At 40.9% G+C, this 23,262-nt stretch overlaps 1 protein-coding gene across 13 annotated transcripts in view; it reads right to left on the bottom strand.

Moving 5' to 3' along the window:
- The window catches only part of NFIA (nuclear factor I A), a 251,913-nt gene that overhangs the window by 104,439 nt on the left and 124,212 nt on the right, over window positions 1-23,262 (bottom strand). For 12 of the 13 annotated variants that reach the window (XM_051796575.1, XM_051796589.1, XM_051796620.1 and 9 more), the window contains exon 3: window positions 12,404-12,469. The exons of the other annotated variant lie outside the window; for it this stretch is intronic. In XM_051796575.1, the coding sequence (XP_051652535.1) occupies window positions 12,404-12,469 (66 nt within the window). The remainder of the gene's footprint in view (window positions 1-12,403; window positions 12,470-23,262) is intronic. 13 annotated transcript variants of the gene reach the window in all.

Genomic DNA, 23,262 nt, shown 5'->3' with positions numbered 1-23,262 from the left:
GCGCGATACACAGGGAAGCAGAAACATGGCAGTGGGGTGGATCATTTAAGACATTCTGTATTTAAGACGATATGTAGATGCCACAGGGACTGAGACTTCATATTTTGAACCATGCTAAGCAGTTTGGCTTGTGACACTTTGTACTGTGACTGACTTCCAAGCAGGAAGAAAGAATAAAAAAAGGAAGAGGAATTTCACTCACAGAGAACTTCATATTAAACTAAAGCAACTCAGGTAAAAAGGAAACCCATCCATTACAGTTTGTAAAGGATAAACATTTGTTTCTTCTCTGTTCCTCCTTTGCTCGCATTACCAAAATGCAGAAATAAAGGAAAAAATAATGATGGATGGATTTTGGAAGACTTAGAGTTCGGCTCAGGATGGATGAGATCCCAACATTTCAGATTCTTATCTCATCGTAATTGGAATAACTAAATCTCTCTTGTCTGCAAAATTAGGCAAGATATCCTGTGAGAATGGGCTCTTTTTCACAGCAGTTTAGTCCCCAGACGCATAAAAGAATGAAAACAAGAACTGGAACAGAACATTTTTAGTTTTGAATAATGGCTTCATCTGGGCAGTTTAGAACTAAACTTCACTGGAAGAGCTGAGGAGGAAGTTCTTGCTGCCAGTGTGCCCATCCCTAGACACATTCTTCCACAGAGCACATAAGTACTTATCTAAAATGATAATTTATCCAAGAAACTCCCATTCTGTAGAATTCAAAAGAAAAACAGAACGGGAAGAAAGTACACTGTCCACCCTTCTACCCTGAGGGAATCATTCAACAAAGTCCATGTGATCCACCTTTGGTCTTGAGCAAACACTGTCTACTTTGACTTGTCAGGATAAGCAGGTGAGAGGTTGTTGACTTCCTCCAGCAGCAGAATCTCAGGTCCAGAGCAATTGCAGAGTTAGCCTGAAACATCTCAGTTTTAAACCTTCCTGAGGTTCAACACAGAGAGATGAATTCCAAGATCACCTGGTATCTCCACTGATTACAGAGAGACAGTGAGGATTTTAGGTTCATCACTGGTGTCTCATTTTAATACCTAATGTTAGATGGAATTAAATCTAAATCCTAGTCCATGTACCACATCAGCACAGATCTGGAAGAAAATTTGCTTTCCTCCCCATATCTTACCCCAGGCAATATCTCTTGACATTCTCCATCCTTACAGTTTTATCTGGCTACTTTTTGTTTGTTTGTTTTTTAAATTCAGAAGACTGTAAAATACAAACGTTGCTGAGTTATTCTTGCGTTCCTGCCCTTCATCTAGTTCATTTGCAGGAGGGAATAATGATCTGTCACCAAGGTAAATTCAATGCCTGGCAAATAATGCCACAGTGTTTCTGCTGCCCATTTCACAGTAAGACATTCTTTTTCAATGATGTTGCATCTCTGTTCTCATGGGAACAGTTTATGGCTGACATAGCAATAGTTGTAATAACAACTTACATTCATATTGTATACGGGATGATCTTTACTTCTCTCTCCTTCGAACAGTGGAAGGCTCCCAGTCCTACTGTAAATATATCCTTCCTGGCTATATCAGACAAAAACATGGATTCACTTACTCTGGGCTGCCTCATTCCTCAGCCGTTTGCTCAGGTTGTCATCCCATTTCGTTATTGATTTAAATTGAGCCGTGAGCCACTACCCAACCATTGCTCTAAGCCTTCACTCACAAAAATCTGTGAGGGTCCTCTCTTGCCTCAAAACCGCAGCCACCTCAGTCTGTCAAACTGATGTCCATTCTCTCCTGCTCCTAACCTCTTCCCTTCCTCCTGCAGTTCCAGCTCTGGCATGCTTGGCTGTACAGTAAAATTGGCTCCCCTCTGTACAGCATGGGGGACACAGCCAGCTCTCTGCATTCTGCTGTTGGAAACTTCTTGAAAGTGAATTCCCTGATTTTAAAAATCAGGACTTTGAGGACTAATATGTGGGAAAATTGCAGGAGGTTTGCAGTGCAAAGCTTGTCAGGTGGGGACACCCCCCAAACACCAGCAGGTTTTCAGATGGGGATGCAGCTGTCAAAGAGCTTTCTGTTAGAGATAAGATCTTAAGAGTAAGGAATTAAAGTGGAAAAATTACAGGGACAGAGGTCTGGATTCTCTGTGAGTGGTACAGCTACTTGACTAGTATCTCTCCCTTATGATCCCAGGAGAATACCAGCAAAGGGTTTGGCCCACCGTGTTCTGGAAGATGGTGTTGACACCCCTGTGTCTGGCAAGGGGGCACCGGGGGGAATGCTGGGGGTCCCAGCATGTGACTGTTCTGTGACCCCATGGGAGGGCACCCCACAGTCAGAGTTGGGCTGCTGGTCATGTGTGAGAAAAGAGAAATATTTGGATCCCCTGTAGCATCCCTATCTTTTCCCTGTGCCTCCTTTCTCCAGGGATGGGAGTGAGGTGCCGGCTCCTCATCCCAGAGTGTGGCTTACAGCAGATCCCCTTGCTTCAAGTGCAAGTGAGGGAGGGTGGGAGGTAATAATTAGAGACACTCTAAAATGATTGCATTAATTGAATCTTATGAAAATGGAAAACAATGGCAGTGGGTAATAATAAAACCCTACAGTAACGATGTACATCTCTTGTTTATTAGAAAGCGCTTCACTGACTACAGATTTACTCTGGGGCACAGCAGGAAACTTTTCTCCTTTAAATTTAATCAACCCTTTTTTGCCTTCTTTTTTTTTTTTTTTTTTCTTTCAGAGAAAAATACCAGCTATCAGATCTGTGTTTCCCATCCACTCCTAAGACTCCTCAGTGCAGTGCCTGGAGGTGATAGTGTGAACTCACTCAAGAATGTGAAGGCATTTTATAAATCATTTGGTTTCAGCAGGAGGGGGAGAAAGGAGAAGGCAGAGGGATGATATAGTTTACAGCACATACTCAGCAGTAACTCCCAACTGTCAAACTTCAACATTTTCTTCAGTTGCAACAGTGGTTAACAAAAAAATGTTAAGACAGCAGACATGAAATGCACATAGTAAGCAGCACATTTAATCAACTGGCACCTTCCTACCACCCCACCGCCAAAATCTATCCGGACACTATCACAGCCTAGGAAAAAAGTTGTATAACTGGAGATAGGGCACTGGCGGGAGAAAAAGGAGCACAAATGAATAACATGAACTGCTGTAAACAACTTGTGGCGCCTTTTGTGTGCCAGATAACAACAGCAGAGTTAAAGGAGTGTGTTTACAAGTGTGGCTCTCTCGCCTCATCTTCCTCCTGCCCCCTTTTGCCATGCTCCCTATGTTGCTCCTGGGAAAATATTTGCAAACCATTGCAAATAAAAGTCTCCTTCTCACTTTCCAAGAAACGGATCTGGTATTTTTCCATTTCAGGCCAGACCTCAGAGGGGATTTTATTCTTGCAGCTCTGTGAGAGTCACCCTAAACTTTCTTTCCAGTTCCTAGCTAGTAACTTCTGCAGCTAAAAACCAGTAACTATTTAGCTACAGAAGTGATGATGCTTTCTCTAGGAGCCTGGTCTCACGAAATTACAGTCTCTGAGAACAGCAGCAGTCCAGCACACAGCTTTCAGGAGTTGTGCATTGCTTTCCACATGCATCTCCTTGCTGGTGTACACAACTTCAGGGTTACAGAATTAAGGCTGCTTGGAAAGCACCTGATTAACCCATGAATCTGCAGCATGCACAGACAATTCAGATTTTTTCTGAATGTGCAAACCAAGTATTAGTATGAAGGTTGGGATCCATTTGAATGAAAACCACGTTGTACCTGTAAAACCATGATTCATCCAGGCACTACACCACACGCTGAAACCAGGGGAAGGTGTGAAATGATGACACACATTTTCATAGTGTGTATATATATTTGAAAAGGTCTAGAGTCAACAGAATATCTCCTGCATTGGTTAGGATGTCAGAGTAAAAGAACACAAGAGTAAGAGCGGGAAAACACAATCCCTTGTCACAGCTTGGTGGTGGCCTCGTGCTCCTCTTGGACATTACCGTCTGGATGAACCCAGTTTAGGTGCTGGCAGTTCAGATACAGTGAAGGATGTGTGTGTAAGTAGGAGGTAAAATATGGTTTGTTATAAAGGCTGAGACTTGAGTTGCAGGGGACCTCTGATGCTCTGGGTGGACTTGCTGGGCTGTATCCCCTTGGATGTTGGGGAAGATCAGCCTGACACCCACCCACCCACTGCTGTCACTGCCTCCACCTCCAGCCTCCATCCCCTTCTGATTCCTGCAGCCTGCACAGCGAGAAAGGCAGCGCCTCACCAACTCATCTGCACAGCACAGCTCCCGGCACACCTTTTTAACTTCCAGTGGTTTGACCACAGAAGACAAAATTTTGGCCAGGGAGCACTTCCGCTCACAGGAGAGCAGCGGTGAGCTGGGCTGGATTTTACTGTTGTGATCTCTGAGTGGAGGGTTCCCACTCTGCCACAGCCGACTGGCACTGCCACAAAGACACCACCTAAATAGATGTGAAGTAATGAATACTTTGGGTAAGCGACTGATTTCAGAGGGTGCTTTTATCCACAGGCCCTGTATTTATAGTTCAAGCCTTTTCAATTAATACGCACACCCTAAAAGAATTAAACTACTAATTATCACATTTTACCGTGGTTCACAGAACTTTCATCAGATCTAGTAAATGAAATCACGAGTTCAGCAGAAGAAGCTTTACTGCGCCAAATTATGTCAAGGGTATATCATGTTGATAATAAAAGATCACTTGGTTGGAAGCCTAACCTAGAAGGTTGGGGAGGCGTAAAAAGTTCACATTTTGGATCATGCTGCTCTGGTGTGGGCGTTTTGTGTTTTTTTTCTTGGTTATTGTGGAAGGCAATTTTCCTGCAAGTAAAATTTTCCCTTTGTCTTACATTACCAAGCATTAGGGAATTTTTACATAGAAAGACAAATAGATAGGTTTGGAGTTTTGTTTTGCAAGTTAGACCTTGGCATCATATCCTCTTTCCACTAATAAACTCCCCTCTCTACTCGACAGAAATTAAAATTATGCCCATACCACAAACAAAGTCCTTTCCCTAAGCGCCCAGCTTCTTGGTGGGCAAGTGTGGTGTTCCAAAGCATCCTTCAGTCTGTGGTCCGCTCTGGCAGCCACAATTACTCTGACATAACCCAGCTCTCAGCTGTTAATTAAACAGCAAGTCTCTCAAGAAGACAGGAAAAAAAACAATTGTAATGAAAACTAGAGATTGCTCACAGCTCGAGCAGCTGAGTCCAGGACACTGGACTGGTTGAAGTGAGTCCTAAGGCACCTCTTGCCATGCAAAGGTGGGACATGGGTAGAAGGGGATGCCATGGTTGCTGCCACAGAAGAGGGGGCAGTGACCTGGCACTGAGGTCCCCTCAAGGCAAAGAAAATCCTTGGCCCTGCAGAGGCAAGCTTGGGAGCTTCCTAGGTGGAGGCTTCTATCCTTCCCATTTCCAAGCTGCCCTCTAGATGGCCCTTGCTGTTATCTCATGGATAAAGATTCATGGAAAGGAATGGAATGGAGCAACAGAATAAAAATATATTTTGAAAAGAGTTAGAATAATCGCAGCTGTATTTATGCACCTTATCCACTGGAAAGGTTCATTGCCTTTTTTCTGTACACACACGGAGAAATAAAAATATATACTCGAGTCACATTTTTATTTCTCCTTTCCTTTGCAGCACTCAGCCACTCCAAGCGTAATGAACGTTTCATGTCTTTCAAGCACTGCTTTGTCATGCTATAAGCATTCATTTCATGCTTTGAATATTTCCTGTCATACTTGCCTTGGATGAATTTTTTGTGGGAATGCTTTGCTTGTGAAGGTTAATGGTTAGCAACAGTGAAAACTGAGGTCCTCTGTCAATCCCCAAGTCTCAAACACTGTAGGTCACCAATGAGGAAGGGTCTCCATTTGGCCCCAACAGAGGCAGCACAACTGGCCCCGACTGACGATCATGGATCTTGCCAGATTGATGGTCGACACCCTTCACAGTTGCCATCACTGGGTCCCCTCTAGAGAGTGCCAGCTTCTGATAAGCAGGCTAAACCCTGAGCCTATCAGAGGGCCCACTAAATCCTGAAAATGGTCTAACTGTGCCTCACAATCTGGACCGCAAAAGAGAATATGGTAATACAGGGAAAAATTCTGTTTTCTTTTCTAATTATTCAGATGCTTCTTCATGGCAGTCATTAAACTGTCTGAGAAATACACCTGGATGCTGCAAAGTTTCACTTCTAGACGATTATGATTAAAATACTTTATTTCTAGTACTTGTTGGGATCTATCTGTAATGAAATAACATGAAAAAAATGCAAGACTACATTACACATAAGTTAAATTTATAACCAGACATATCTGCTTTTGTTTCCTTGGGAAACGCTGGCTCTCAGAGCTGCCTACATGAACTCTCTTTCACAGGGTGATGAAATATAGGTTGGACCTCATCAGACCTTTGTTGGCTGATGGGTCCTGTTAGAATCAACAGCCCATCCTGCCCAGCTCACAGGAAGGCAGAAACCAGCCCCACCAGTGCTCCCCAGCTTGGCCCCAGCTTCCAAGTCTGGACAAATTTCGCCACTGCTGTTCCCGGCAGACAACGTGATCCATAAGGGTGCAAATCTGTTCAGAATTTGGTCCTGGCAAGTTACAAAGGTGCAAACAAGCTGACATCACCAGGAGCTTTGACTTCAGCGCCAGTGATGAGATTCCTTATTGAAAATGCTAAGGGCTTTTTTTTAAAAGCTTTTTCTGAAGAAAGTTAATTTTAGATTAGTCCCTCAGGCTGTGATAACTCCTCAGCATGGCTCTGTAAACAAGAGAGGGGAGTCTTCTTGCATTTATAAGATTCTGATGCAAATAATCCTATGAACAAGAACACTAATAAAAGCTGCCGTTACTGTATTACCGCCTTTGCAGCTGTAACTGATAGAAAACTTTCTCTGCAAGGCTCAGTTATCTGCTGCAAATGAGGTGTTTCAGGAATGTTAGTCATCTGAGACCAAGTATTTTCTAACAGAACCAGTTTCAGCATTGTGTGTTCAGAGAACTCTGGTGTCCATGCACTCCTCAGGTGGGAGCTGAGGGGCTTATCCAGAGACAACCAATCCCCCAGACACCTCAAGCACCTTCTTGGGGAGTTGGAGTCAAGTTCAGTCACAGTTGTGAGAGCCTGTAAGGCTGTTGGACTCTGCCTGAAGCTGTGGGGACAGGAGGTCAGGCATGGAGGCATGGCCTGAACAAAGGGATGGCCTTGGAAGGCAGAATCCTTCTAATTGTTAAAAATTCAGCTGCTGAAGGAATTGGAGATCTTTCAGCTACTGTTTAACTTACACGGTAGTTGAATGATGGGGACAACCACAAAGAGCAGTTCTGCCTATCTCAGCTTGAGAGGAGGGTTTGAAATGTGAACTCTGCATCCAAAAATGCCCAGCCCTTGGGCCAGGTGGGCACCAGTTCCACTGGCTGAAGCCACTACACTGCATGGAACACGAAGGCCAAGTTTTGGGACCAGAAAGAAGCCATTCTCAGAGGAACTGGACTCTGCAGCCTGTTAGTTAGGGCAGAGAGGTCTTTCCACACATAATCCCCTCCTCCCTTGCAGCCAAAGCTGTATCACACCTTCCATGACCAGCTTTGCCTAGAGAAGAAGAAAAGGAAACTTATCTTTGCATATGTTCCCACTGTTGCCTTCTCTTTCCCTCACAGCTCAAGGAACAGAATTTCTTCCTTTATGTTTTTAGCATATACTTAAACATTTTTTTAAGGTTTCATACTCAAGTCCAGCCCTACTTAAGCAAAGAATTCAGAGATGATATTTACAAGTCCAGTGTAATTACTGCGGGCTTGAAAAACGAGTTCTGTGAGTTACGGTGCATCATTGTTTTTCTTTTTTCTTTCTTTTTCTTTTTTTTTTTTTTTAATGTTACAAAGAACAATGTGCCTTTCATTTCCTGCAGTGCTGTTAAGGTACTTGCAGCTCAAAGCAGTGAGAATACATTAAAGTTAAAAAGCATTTGGTTTGGGCATTAAACATTTTTATTTTTTTAGAAAAATGTCTCTCCCTCTACAGAAGTTGTCTGAGCAATGGATTTGGCACCCTTTTGCAATCAGCTGTAATAATGAATGTTACTTTGCTACTTGAAATGGAAGAATTTACCGACTTCTTTAAAAAGAACTTGCTAATCTACAATTGAAGTGCTGTGCTACCAACTCTGAGTTACCAAATCACAATCCCACCTGCTCGAGAGCCATCAGTAGCCTGTCGAAAATGACACAGCATTCTCCTGCTTTCACAGCACACTCGGTGTGTACCTTTACGCTGCAGTTATTAATTCACCAGTGCCACCACATCAAACACAAACATCACCGTGTGAATGCCTGACATCCATTTACTGACAGCAGCAGCACAGCTCTGTCCCACAGTTATTAACCACTCCATGCTACATCCTCCCTGCCTTTCTCCAGAGTTAAACTCCTGCTGGAGCAGAGCAGGATTTGACTTCTAATACTCTCTGAAAGCTAGAGTCACAAATATCCCCTCTTTGCAGACAAAAAGAGCAAAAGGTTTTCCTACAAAAGTTTAAAATAATCCTACTTACAAAAAGAAAATCTATCTGATAGCTGTTTCCACAACCGAAAGTGAGAATAAAAGCCTGAAAGAGAGTCCACGGCAATGCTGAGCTGGGAATTCAGTTGTTCCTGATCCCCAGGCATGCAGTCACTTCACTACATCAGACTACCCATTTTGTCATCCTCACTTCACAGAAAACCTAGTTTGTTTACAAAATACAACACCAAACCAGTGCATTTAACAAGTTTTTAAAATCAATAACCTTTTTTTTTTTTTGATTGGGTGAATTGCAAAATCACTTTGCAGTGCCAACTGAAATGAAGTTTTTACATACCATTAGGCAACTACAAAGGTGGGGAATTTTCCACATGGGTGTTCTACCCAGCTGGTCAGAAAAAAACTCATTTGAGCAAAATATCAGGGCATCAGAACATGCTCCTGCCTTTCAGATGAAGTTGCTGGCCTCCCGCAAATCTACTCACTCTTATAACAAACAGAGAAATTCTGGGCTTTCTGCCTCTCCCCAAAAAGCTCTTTCCCTTGCTAAAGGAGGAGCACTGTGCACACCCTGTGGGTATGAGCTAGTTTTATCCCCAGTTCCAGGACAAAGCATCTGGACCTTGGACCATGCATGCACCAATGAGCCCAGTCTCGCCTGCATGTTTGCTTTTCGTGGTCATCAGGCTAGGTGTCTCTCTCTTTCTCTAGGAAATAATTAAATGTTCAATATTTCTGTAAATTTTTGCATTAGTGATCAGATAAGCGACTGCCTGAAAACTATTCTAGCTTAATGAAAGCTGAAGGAAAGAGAAGAATTGGTGTTGAAGCCACCACTGAGAACAGAAAATGTCACCATCTTCTCTGCCTGAGATGATTCTGCTCCAGAAAATGTGACTGTAAAGCCCACTAGAAGAAAAGGAGTGGCTTTAAAAAAGAAGAGCTTTTTTTCCCCGTGAACTTCACTTTAATGAAGGTTAGATATACAGGCTTTCCAAAACAACACATACAATTTAGAATGATAAATTAAAATTTGTAGTAGGAGGCCTTCTTTTTCAGGGCTGTATAGTTGACCCTTCTGAACCTACATTACTCAAGGTATGCAAAATATATGTGTATAATAAATAGCTCTAGAATTTATGGAGTGGAACAGAAAGGATATTAACAGGCAAGTAGAGAGGCTGTATAACCCTCACAAGGCCTTTAAAGATTTATTTTTTTAAAATGAAGGAATGCATGCATGGAAAAGGTAGTACTGAATTGATACACTTCTTTGTGCTTTCCAGAAACACATGCAAAATGCTTCTAAATCTGCCCCCAATCTGGTCATTCCACTGTTGGCATCAGGGGGAATAAGATTATTCACGATACTATTTTTCTTTGATTTAAAAAAAAAATAAAACATTCCTCTCTGTGTGGGCTCATTCTTACTCTCAGTAAAATCAATTACGAGCCTCCCATTGACTCCAGAGAGATTTGGATCAGGCCCTGTGGAAGTGGGTCTACAGCAAGTGTAGAACAACGCAGTTAATATGATTTATTGTGTCCGTTTCTGTGCGTGCAGTTTTTCATTTTCTAAAGCCTGCAGTTTTGCTTTCATCCTCACGTTCAGGAGATAAGAGTTGCAGATCTGTGTTGATCTACACGCCGGGTACCCTCAAGCTGGGGGCTGTGTGTGCTGGGAATGAGCTCAGTGTCTGTTCGGGGGGAACAACCCCTTTAGGGCCAATACACTGGTAAAGAAAATCTCCCACACAGGCAGTGCAAAAGGTGCGTTATCAGTGAGGAGTCTGCTGCTGTGGTAGGGAAAAATACCCTTTAGTAAAACTGAGAAAAAAAGAAAAAACCTTTTCCTGTTTATTAAAAAAAAAAAAGTACCTTTTGCAGGTCACCAGCAAAGTTCCAAGAATTCACTCAAAGACTGTTTTACAAAGAAGACTCAGGCTCCAAATCAGAGATATTTCATTTCACTAGGCTCTTACAGATTTTACATTATTAAACACTGACATTGCTGCTTTTCGGGGCAGTTATTGAGTAACAGTCTTCGTTAAGACTGAGAAACTGCAGGGTAAGAAGAACTGAGCTTTAATAGCTGTGAAAGAATATTATCTAAACACAAAATAATAACATGCTTGGTGCCTAATACATTCTAAATTAAAATATGATTTAATAAACACAGGCAACATATTCCCCATAAAAAAAACCCGGCAGAATTGGCAGAACGAAAATCACAGTTTAGTCAGTTCTTCTCTTAACCTTGCAATCCTTTGGCTACAAATTAGAATTTCTGTGAAAAGGATTGATAAGGGAAATTAGGCACTGTCTTTCAGAAACAACATCAATGTTTTAAGATGGTATGTTTGGATGAACAGCACAAAATCTATCAAAATATGAAACCTTTCATATTTAATGTGAGGAAATACAGGAACCCCGAAAGCCAAAATCTTACCAGGCCAATGAGCCCAATGTTCTCTGTCCTATGATACATGCCAGTAATTTAAAGGTTTTTATGTACCTAAACATCTTCTTCTCCCCTTAATTTTATCTCCTGTTGAAACCCTAATCCAAAAGCAATCTGGATGCGAATGTAGCCCTTCGACTTCACTCTCCCTTGTTTAGTGGCTAATGAAGCCCCCAAAACACACACTGAACATACATACAGCTGAAGGGATTTAAGGCAAAAGCAGTTTGTTGCTCTGTGAAAGGGAAATCACAACTGTATTATTATAGATACAATATTTCTACATAAATTTACGGATTCCAAAAATTGTGACAGGGTTCAGAGGCATAAACCTTCACACAAATTTTTTTCTATATATGCAGAGCAGATCCCAGTACAGTGGATCTCCCAGTCTACATTTAGGTCTTAAAAAAGAAGTCTGGTTATGGATAAGAAAAGTCAAGAAAAACTAGTAATAATAATCACTTTCACTTTGGGAGACATTCTAAACTCTAAATATAAGTAGTAAAACAAAACTCAGTTGCCCGTGGGCCAAAAAAAATTGTTGAGGTCTACCTTAGTTAAACACAAAAAGGAAGAGAAACTGTTCCATTACACACATATTTATCCTTTCACATACAGTCCCTACAGAAATTCACTATTATTGAACGATTTTTTTTTTGGGCTGCTTCACAAAGCAAGCCATTGGCTCAGTAGAAGCTATTGCTTCTACTTTAAAACTGTCCCAGTCCAAAGAACACGAGTGTTCCCAAAAGTCACAGTCCTGTTGCTGCTTCCAAATAAGCTCAAGCTGCTGCCACCTGAAACCATGGTATTGAGAACATGGAGAGAAGAAGGGGCAAGGAACTATAGTTGAGACACCCTGACCTGTTTACTCATGGTATCTACGAACTTTAAAGCACTGTGATGAAAAACTACAAACTATAGTAGCACCTGTAACAGCCCTGCAGTGGCACCTGCCTGAGCAAGTACTTCAGTGCGTCATGTGATAGCATCAGAAAACAAAAAGTAGTTAAAAGCACATAGATAAAGCCAAAAGTGATGAAACACACACCCCTAGGAGGTCCTGACTCGTGGCCCAGGGACTGAAAGTTTTTGCTATGTAGGAATAAGGATAAGGGTTGCATACAGCAGGCTCTGTAATAGCATCTCCCTAATTAAAATTATTTTTAAAGGAAAAAAATTCTCTCTCCAGGACTGGAGAAACAAATGCTGCCTGAGATCAGTGAATCAGTAGCATTTTAACTATGAGGAGAGTGCACACCCTCTTTGTAGCTGTCCCATGTCAATTATTCTGAATAATCTTTTTATATTAGGCATGGGGAAAAAAAAAATCTTTATAAATATGGGCTGTTTTAATATCCCAAAGCAGGAGCAGCAGGTAAGAACTTACCATTTTCTGGCTGGTCCTTAATATCAGCTTCACTTGGCTGGCTGGGACTTTCAGATTGACTTGAATCTGAAAAACATAAAATACAGCCAAAAATTACAGGGTCTGCTGTGGAAAATAGATCAGAGGCGCCAGACTTCCTCAAAAGGTTGAGAGTACAAACTAAGCACAGGAGTGTTGCACTAGGACATGATAATGCAAAAGTCCCGTGCCCAGGTAATATGTTTGTAAGCAAAAAAAAAAAAGAGAATCTTGTTTACAGCACTACACAGAGTGCCTGGGGTGTGTGTAAGCATAAATTAAGCTTTGAAAATCCTTCTTTTTAAAGAAGGCATGTTTAAATTACTCTCCTACATGTTTTTTATAATGCAGCCTCTATGTTGTATACAAACCAGAGCCTTACTCCAACACATAGTAAAGTCTCAAAACATATCTTCAAGCAGGCATAGAAAGGTAACTAAGCAACCCCACAAAGTCGTGGAGATTTTTGGCTACACATTTCTGGAACAAAATCTGCAAAACTGAGAAAAGAGCTGTTTTTTGGCGTACTTTCACAGTGGTTACAGTACTACAGGATCCCTAAAATGTACGGTGTTGGTGGTGAACTGCAGTGGGATAAATGAGACCAGATACTGGATGACCTGCTTTAGAACTTGTGTAAAGAATCCTACAAACTCCAGTTAACACTCTCCAATGAGCAAAACTTATTTGCCTAAAATAATAAAATTACTTATATGTGTAAATATGAGGGTTTTGCATTTTTTACATTTTATTAACTCTACTTTATGTGAAGATGATTGCTCTTTGGTCCAAGAATTATTCTTAGTAGAAGCTTTAGTCAAATAGTATTTTCCTGCTTAATTATTTCTGTCACTATGAATTGGGGAAAAAAGTCCCTTTACCTGTGGGAAAAAAAAATTTTTTTAAAAAATCCCTTGAATTACTGTTTTTGCAATTAATACAATTTTATTTTCTTTCCCCAGAAATTGTTCTGTAATTTACTGATTCCAAAAAAAAGTTTTTGCTGTGAAACAAAACTTAGGCAATGAACCCGCTTGCTACTGCCTCAAACCCACCCCTAATCATGACAAACCTATTTTCTGACTTCACCTTGACTTTGCAGAGTTTGGAATTAGCTGTCTGAAATCTGACCACATTTCAGTGAGAAGTCAATGCAAGATCAAAAGGTCACGACACTTAACTGTGATTAAATTGAAAATCTTACTTCTATTGCAACAGAGTCATAACACCACCCCTTCTTTTTCTTTGAGGTATTAATAGCGCTGGAAGAAGCAGTACTACTAGTGACCTTGGGTCAAGCAATGCTAATTTATTGCTCTAAAAAGGTTCCTTGCTTTTAAGCAAATGAAGATTTTAATTACCACAGAGCACTATAAAGAAAATGCCTATTTTAAATATTCAAATTTTTTTTTTACCTGCTGACTGTCTGCTTTAGGTATCATTCAGAAGCTTAGAGGACAATCTTGTATAAATTAAAAACTATAAGTGAAAAAAAAGCACTCGCAAAACAAAAATTGATAACTTTCAGATTATAAATATTCAGAATATTTAGCCAAGAAAGCATCAGACCTGGTACTTCTATTTAAAATAATGAAATTCTCCTAAAAATTGCTGTATTTCCCAGTGTGTCCAGAATCCATTTTCTCTCTTTTGTATTTTTTATTTTTAATAATTTCTCTGATGAAGCTCAGTGAAAAAAAATATTCTCACTTATGCAATTTTGTTTCAAAATATTAATCTTATGGGTTATCTTTCCCTGATAGCTCAAATCAGTGCCAGCACATAGACTATGGGGTAACATGCACAGTGCTGTTACATTCTGGACACTTGATTTTGGCAAGAAATTTCACGTTTCCGATACTGTAAAGGTAGAAACAAAGGTAAAATATTAGGAATGTAAAATATTTAGTTAACATTTAAAGTCAACATTCAATGGATTTAATTTTACAGGGCAGGCATTAGGCTTTTGCTTATATTTTAGGTTTTTCTTTCCCTTCAGCCAGCCATGGTTCAATTAGCCTTTGGGCTTTATGTTTAAAGTAGGCTCAGAATTTCACAAAAATTTATTAGATTTGGAAAAGTTGCTGCTGAAATATGGGACTCAAAGCATGTTTTCCTTTCAAAATTTGAAACAATCCAGGGAAGGGCTTTGTGGCAGCGGCAAGAGCTGGGCTCGGCGCTGGCACCTTGGCTCCAGCACAGCCCTGCAGCCGGTGGGCAGCACACACAGCCCGAGCTGCTCCTGGATTTTGGGAAACAAAGTACTTTTGTTTGCACTGAGTGCTGTTTTTCCAACACCAAGGCTAGTGGCACAAGAGAGGCTCCACTGGCCATAGGACATTTGTTTGCACACTGAATCTTAACTTTCTTCTTTTATTACCCTGGCTACTGCGATAACATTTTTCCTAATTCTGTTTTCCTGTAACCCTCCCCTTTCTGCTGAAATTAAATTTTAATTTCTCAAAAAAAAAAAAAGACAACGAAGGCTTTAAGCACTGTTCTTCATGAAGAAACACAGTAAAATGCAGGATGAGGTAGAATTAAAGCCACTCTACGCTGCAGTAGGGATCACGGGAGGCTACCGAAAACATGTACTGGGCAAGCGTATGCTCAGCATTGTTATGCAAGGTGGCATCTTGTGGAAACCCCAGATAAGAAGACTGAGTTAAGGCACTTAGCCAAAATGTTTATATGCAGAATTTTGCTTCCCTGATTTTATTCAGATGCCGCAGATGATCCGGTACATATAAATGTGCCGCCACATGGTTAAGGGATTGGCAAAATCAGAGCCGTTGTGTTTTACAGTCTTGCCTAGGACGAGGGAGTCTTGCTCAGTCTCCACCGCTCGCTCTCTGCTTTTTCAGCAGTTGGCACTAACTCCCGTCGGGGTTTTTTTTGTTGTTTTGCACGTGGAAACTTTCAAATTCCAGTTTTCTGAATGTTTGGTGTTTTGCGGGTTCGGCTACAGCGTGAGGGGGAATGTCTGTCCTGCTGAGTCAGTTAGCCAAACAGGTGACCGTAGGAATAAATTAATTTTTGCCCATACATAATTAATATAAATGGAAGATCGTTTTCATAAACATTTGCATTAAATCAATAAAATCACTTACTATAGAGCAGTTTAACAATTCATTTGATTTTCTCTTTTCTATATATTTGATAGCCACTCTGCAAAACAGTATACACTTTATGCCTATTTTCTTTAGCAACAACACTGCCAGTTAAATTCTACCACCTGCAATAATTAGAGCCATTGGAAAACATACAAAACAAAATATACAGTAGATGCAAGCCCCTCTTGAATCCACGGCCCCCTGCGGCAATGAGTTTCATTGGTGCCTTAAGCTAAGGCTGGTAGGAAGCCAAAGAATCTGTATATTACAATAAAGTGCATGTTATTAAGGGGAGGATTTAAATGATTTCAGATGGAGTTGGAAATATTATAGTGAGGAACCACTATTAAGATTGTTGATTAAAAAAAAAAATCACCAAGGAATCTAGTTTTATGTTTAAGGAAGCTTAACCTTGAATAGCACAATGGGTTTTATTTGGGGGCTTTTTTAGTTAAAGAAAAGTTAGTGGTTGGAATTTTTAACCCTGAGTTAGCCAGAGTTTGAGTGAGTCTGTGCACTGGAGTCGTTACTGGGCAAGCAAAGCTCAAGGGGATCTGGTATCAACCGTAATCATGGCAAACAGGATAAAAAAACATATTGAAGCTATTTTACTCTCTACTTCCAAGAATCAACTATGATTAAGGGATAAAGGAAAAAAACCCCAACCAACAAAACAGGCTAGTTTTTCAAAGTAGCATTTCCTACCACATCGCTATTCTCTGTTCCTCTTTGGATCTGCTCCTTAAGCATATGCTACCCCAGCACGACCGAGGTGGTTACGCCTGAGCCCCAGGTCTGCCTGATCCCAAACCATACACAGGCAGGGACCTTCAGCTCCAGGATGGAAGCTCTGGACTTTTCAGTATGCAGTTTTCCTTTTCAGCTGCAGCAGGAACACAGCTCCAGCTGGGCTGCACGACGGCTGCATGGAAGCAGGGTTAGCGGCGCTGGAAGGGAGAGCTCCATTGTTTGGAAAGAATAAAACCTTCCCAGGAAAGTCTGGCCTGTGGACAGGACCAATGTCAACAGACTGACAATGTTGTTCTTTTTTGTAGACTGTGACACAGACGGTGTAGAGTTGTTATACCCCTCCACCAAAAAAACCTGTTTCGAATGTCATGGCACTTCCCAGTGCTAAACCACTCCATGGTTGCCTGACTTGGGAGAAATGGAACACTCTGTTGAGCACTCCCAAAAACACACCATGTCTCCCAGAGCATGCTGAATCCAACTTTGGATTCACTGAGGTGGCAGTGACCCCACTGTCTGCTGCTCTGCGCAAACCAAATTAATAGATGTCAAGATCATTTTTTACCTCTGTAGAGCCATCCCCCAGCAGAAGCTCTGCCTTTTGAGCAGCCTGTGAGCTAACACAGGTGCAGACACATCTATCGTGGAAACAGTAAAGGTGATCCCCACGTAGTGGAGTAAAAAAATTACCAGTGATGCCAGATGAGCAAGGCAGTGCTGCCATTGCCCATGCTGAGCCTGCTCTGCAGTGAAATAAAGCGGGTTCCTCTCCTCCACAGCCAGCCCAGCACCTCACAGAAGTGCACAAGTTAAATTTTCCATTCATATCATGTTTGGGGGGGGGGGGATATTGTATAATAAACTGACATATTTTATTCAAGTTTCAGAGTCCTATTTGTAATAAAAAATTTATATGGCTGGGTTGTGTTCATGCAATAAATTTTTCATCTATAATTTTGGGCATAGATTCTACCAAAGATTTATATATGTTAAAAAAAATAATTTAAATCATGCTCCTTTATATACAGTCCTATGTGGTGAGCTTAAGGGATTTACAAACAGAAACCAGGACCAGAACTGGAGCTTTTTTACACTCACTTTTCCTTCATTATACATTATAATGTAAACACATAGGGATCGCTCCATATATGCTACAATTATTATTTATGGCTATTTTGGTGGCTACTACTATTTCTTTTAAGGAAGGCCTGGCTCTCCCTTTCACTCCAGCCATTGCTTTCAAGTCAACTTTTATAGAGAGTTCAAAGTGCTTCATTATCATCCACCTCACCATCACACATGTACATGCCCACACCAGATTTCCAGTTTTATTGCATACCCCCTGTACTCTGTGCCCCATCCCCATGGCTCTCCAACGAGGTTTTGCAGTGGTAAAATCCCTGTGGTGCCAGCCTGGTTGGTTTTTTTTTATAAGGCGAGGACTCTTAATTCCTGTACACTGGGAAAGAGATTATCTTTGATAATGGAAATGTAAATCAAAGCTTGCTGTTGTTTATTCCAGACAGACATTTGTGTGTTAAGTCTGTTTATCAGGCAACACTTTGTCTAAGCCAGGAAGTAGTCAGCCTTTGTAACAAGATGTATGCAAATGATTTTCCCATCAGCCCTTGCCACAAAACTTTTGTGGCAAAAAACCCCTTCTTGTTACTTCACCAGTAAGACGCTCCTAAGCTACCCCATAAGTAGACTAGCAACAAAACAACCAGCGAGACTATGCTGATGAGTTTGAATGAGCCCAAAACATGTGCCCACAGTCTGTTGCTCGGTATTGTAAGCAGACTTTGTGTATTACATCTGTTTATCAGGCAACACTCTGTCTGCTGGGGCGGCTTTGTACCAAGGTGGATGCAAACAAAGATCTCCACAACTCCCTGCCTAACTTTTTTTGGCCACAGAAATTCCCCGTTACTTTCCTCCTCGCTGGAAATAGGAATGTGAAACTTCACCGAGAGGCTGCGAGACCCTAAAGCTGTATCAAAATGGTTTCATTTTAAATCAACTTTCTTTGTTCTCACAAGTCCATGAATGATTTACTGCTATCGTGTGATAGCCTAGAATGTGGGGAATCTCTGTATTCCCATACTTGTTCCTTGATATTACAAACAAGTATTTGATTCACTTCTAAATGTTTGTTTTTAAAACAGTTTACAGCCTTTGATTCCTGCTTACTGATTCATTTCTGGAACATTTTCTATTTATTCCTTTGCAGTAGCAAACGTTAATTTTGACTTAATTCAAATTGTCATCAAAGGCTTCCTTAAGAAATCCCACAGCACAGATTTTATTTGTTATAATAAAATATTCTTAAAGTAAACATCGTTCGACTGTGTTTTTTTAATTCCAAGAGATACAAAAATCCGTTACCCAAAGGATTCAAATTGGTTCAGCCCTTTTTCCTAGACAAAATAAACACTTTAGGACTTTACTTGTTTGTATTCTCCTCAGTGGTGCTGTATGCATCACCAGCTAAAAACAAAGAAACTTTTAGCTGCTCAGACAAAATGCAGAAGCTCCCCAAACAACGAAGCGGGGGGGTGGGGAGGCATTCAGAAAGTCTGACAGTCCATTCAATATAGGGATGATGGCCATAATGCATCCAGGGTCCCCTTGCTAATTAAATATGCATTGGCACAGTTTTGATCGATGCAAGCCATGGATCAGATGACACACCTGCAAAATCTTGAGCCCAGAGCTCCCAGGAAAAGGAAAATACAGGCTGTCTCCTTATCTTTGTTTTCAAAGGCTCTCAATTTCTGTGCTTAGATATCTAATTTAATTCTCTCACCCCTCAGCAAACTGGATTAGGAAAGTCAATACTGCCATTGTGCATCGACAGGAACACACAGCTTTCCTTTTATTCAATTTAGCCATGACCTTTAGACAAAGATAATGACAACTGTCTAAAAGTAAGGTAAGGCCTTAAGGAAGACCCTGCCGAGGGGCCCCTCTTGCTTTCCATGGCTCCTCCGCCCAGGAAGAGCCCATCAGCCATGGAGCAAATTCCGAAATAGATTTTCTCCCCAGACCGCAATGACTAGGACCGGCTTGGCAGAGCAGGTCCCTCAGCCACCAAGGGCTCTGTCCCACCCTGAGGACCTGGGACACCTCAACACCAGCGGCTGGACCCTCATGAGCCATCTGCGAGAGGTGGCAACATATCCGGAGGAAGCGCACGTGTCAACGGCAAAGCCGAGCCCTCGCACGAAGAGGGACCGTGCTGTCCTATTTTTCCTGTGGCTGTTAGGGACACAGGGAAGAGGAATGGTCAGGCGAGTGCCGGCAGTAGCACTAATTTCTAATTTCTAGCTCCGGTACTTGGGAAGAATTGTAATCCTAGAGCTAAGAACACAGCACAGGGAGCCGCACACAACTGTGGCGGGAGGAGGAAGCGGCACGTGGATTTTCCTGGAGCTGAACTGAAGCCAATGGAAATGACATTACTTTCCAATAGGTCTCGCATCAATATTTTTAGCAGCCTTCCTACACGAGATAGCATCTTTCTAATACATCTGTAAGGGAAGGACAGAGAACATGCTCAAGCTAACGAACAGCTATCAGCCAGTAATCCACTTTGGTACCTGCAGATACAGGTTGTACCTGAATCAGTGATTGAGGCATATAAAAATTCATATTGATTGAACAGCCCAGCTCCACAAAATGTGAGCTTCCATGCTGCACAGTGTTTTAATTCTGCAGGATTTTTTTTTTAGCTGCATTTAAAAATATACTTGGCATTTCTAGCTGTGGACCAATATTTTTCTCATGTCTTTTTATACAGATTTGGAGGGAAAGATATTTGTAATGGAAAAAAAATATGTGCAAAGTTGGATTGCTAAGTTTCTGTAATCTTGGGAAATAAAAAAAAAACAGCCTATGTAAGAGCTACAAGAAACCATATGGATCAACAAGAGCTGCCCTCATATCCCTAGGAAATATATATTAACCTACATTTCATCATCATAAACCCCAAAATAAAAAATCTAATTAGAGTCTCTACCCTCAGATTCACTTCTAGAAAATTTGCTTATCCCCCTCACAAAATGATTTACAGTACTTACATCCATTTCTTCAGAGTGATTTAAATTTATTGAATCATTTCAATTTTTAGAGAGCTTCCATTTGGATCTGTACGGGTTTCTAGACATATGTAGTGCTCAGTTATTTAAAATTAATTGCAGTACAATAATTTTAAATTGCCTCACACTATACGAATCTCAAGTGCTTTGAAATATTTGAACCATTCTATTTAGAAGCCATCAAACTTCTGAGCACATGCATCAAAGAGTTGTTTTAAAAGCCGAAGGGCCATACTGATGATCCCAAAGTGCAGGTGAGCACGGCTTTGGGCATGCTCACTGCACATGGTCCTGAATTTATAGAACAATTCAACAGATTTTGCCCAAATGTCAATCTTTAATTAATAAAAACTGATCCTGTAATAATTTCAAACCACTAAAAAAATTCTAAAACTAAAAAAGCACTGTTATAAAATAATGGCATGCATTAAAACTATTATTACTTCTAATGTATATTTATGGAACATCCTTTTATTCTGAAAATTAAAACAGCTTATTAACATTAAACTAAGCTTTACAACACCTCTGTGGGAAAGGTGAGCATAACTATGCCCACTTTATGCAGGGATGAAGGAGGCACATAGAGGTTAAGTGATTTACCTTGAGAGGTACAGTTACTAAAAGGAGTAAAAAGCACAGGGCCGAACTCTTGAGCTCTAGATAATAAAGTCTCATTTCCACCAATGTGGCCATTACAATGGCAATGGCTTAGGAAGCCTTCAACTACATTATGTGGAAAATTACTTAGTAGAATAGATCCAAAGTCACCTAGAAGGGATATTTCCAGTCACCCCCAGTTTCTGTTTACCTTGCCTTTTTTTTGGTCTTATTAGATATTTTGAAAAACAAGAAATCATTTCTCTGTATCTCTCCAGAGTATTTTCTATCTCAGTTTAACAATATCAACACTATTTAGGGTGACAGTATTTTAAACCTGAATTCATGTATAAGGCAAGTGAAGATGGAACTGTGTGACAAGCAGATCTGGTAGCTTTAGTCAAAGTCTCCAGGTCGGCTTCTGTGCAATTTTACACTGGTGAGTAAACCAACATCAGCAAAGCAGGATTATGTCCACCATATGGTGAGACTCCATTGGCGGTAGTACAGTCACCCAATTAATCTCTATCCCCCACCATCCCCTTGTTATTTATTTATTGTGACAAACTCATCCTTATGGGACCCAAGGCAGGGAGCTGCGTATTCTTAGGCTATTCTTGTCAGTGCCCATCCTCATTCTTTATCCATGCTGCCCAAGCAGTGTCTGGTGGGCTGGTACCTCTCCACTGGCCAAGACTCCCTGTGCTACAAGGTCACAACCAAGGAGGATCTCTAGATTTTCCACAGAGGGTAAAAATAAGGAATTTTTCAAACTCGCCCTCCATCCAAAAGCCAAATAAACCCCACTCCCTGACAACAAGTGCAGTCTTTGTAAACTGCCTTCCAAAGCTCACCTTTCTAACATCATCACATGGATAACAAAGCTGTTTCTGGAGACCATCAGTGCTCATGTATTTCAGTCTGTGTCTCTTCCAACCATTTGAGACTTCATCAGCCAGCAAAAACAAAGAAAAACCTTCACCAAATCAACACGCTGGGCAGAAGCCCATACCTCCTCCTCCTTTTTCAACCTCTCCTGCTCCTCTTTCCCCGAAAGGACAACTGTAAAATTTTCCTCGGATTGAACAAAAATTCAACTAGGAATCTATACATCAGAGTAAAGAATACTTAAAAAAGAGCTAATATCTCAAAGAATGGGCCCATTTTCCCTATAAAGGATTATTCCAGTTCACACAGGGAAAAACTATGTTGATAATAAAAATATGTGTGACTATTTAAGAAATAAACAAAAGATGAGCTAATATTCCATGGAGATTTTGTCAATACCAGATTAATATCAAGTTACAGATGAGGCAATCTAAGCAAAGTTTAGGTACTATTTTTTTATTGTGGATCTACACTTGCAGTCCCGTTTTCACAACTCTCTTTTATTTTGATGTACCTGACCCTTTTCCTCTTGGCTTCCATTTCAGCCCCTCTAAGTACATATTTGGTTGTAGTGGCCAATTTTTTTTTTCTCTTTTCTTTTTTTTTTTTTTCTGGCAGATGTCTTTTCCTTGTTCTGTGCACTCCGAAAAGTTCAACGTGGCATGTGAAAAATTTCCATTTCAGGTTTTCTTAAGCTTTATACAAAATTAAACTGTTGGCAAAAATACATAGATACATGAAATTATGCAGCAGAAAAAGCTGCTCAATAGTTCCCTTTCCTCTCTCCCTACCTTTTTCTTGCCCTTTTCTCTGCGAAAAATTGCAGAAATATTGCCATCAGCCCAAAGAAAAGGCAGAGAGTTTTGCCCACAAAGAATTGCCACTGATTGCTGCTCCATGGATGTGTTTCTACTCTCACAATATTGTAGACTGTGAAGAAGAACTGAGAATTACCATAAAAATCAGGACGTGTTTTGTTGCATCAGTATCATGTTGGCATCAACACCACAGACTCGGGCAGAAAAAAAAGCAGCCTTTTGGTAGGCAGCCTACTCTTGGTCTGTGTTTCTGCTGTGTTTGTAAGCCATGTAAGTGAAAGAGAAAGTTAAAACTTGGAGAGAAGTAACATCCTGCAGGATCGGTACGGAGCCATCACATCGAGTTACAGCAAAATCTAAGCTATGATTGCCTTAAATCATGGAGAAATGGAATTATATCCACATCTCAAAGGACAGTGGATCATTATAAATATCTGAAAGAGTTGGGCATATATACAGTACGCCCCCTGAAAAATATTAAGCTTAATGTGTTGACTCTGAAAAAGCAACCTAAAATCCATTTTCCACCAGGTCTCGGTGCTGCAAATCTAAATCTGAGGAAGGAATTTAAATGCAGA

Source organism: Manacus candei, unplaced genomic scaffold, assembly GCF_025592945.1.
Source record: "Manacus candei isolate 608988 ecotype Guabito, Panama unplaced genomic scaffold, ASM2559294v1 h1tg000005l, whole genome shotgun sequence".
Classification (NCBI taxonomy): Eukaryota; Metazoa; Chordata; class Aves; order Passeriformes; family Pipridae; genus Manacus; species Manacus candei.
The sequence above is the reverse complement of the archived record's forward strand: the minus strand, read 5'-3'. Positions and strand labels throughout refer to the sequence as shown.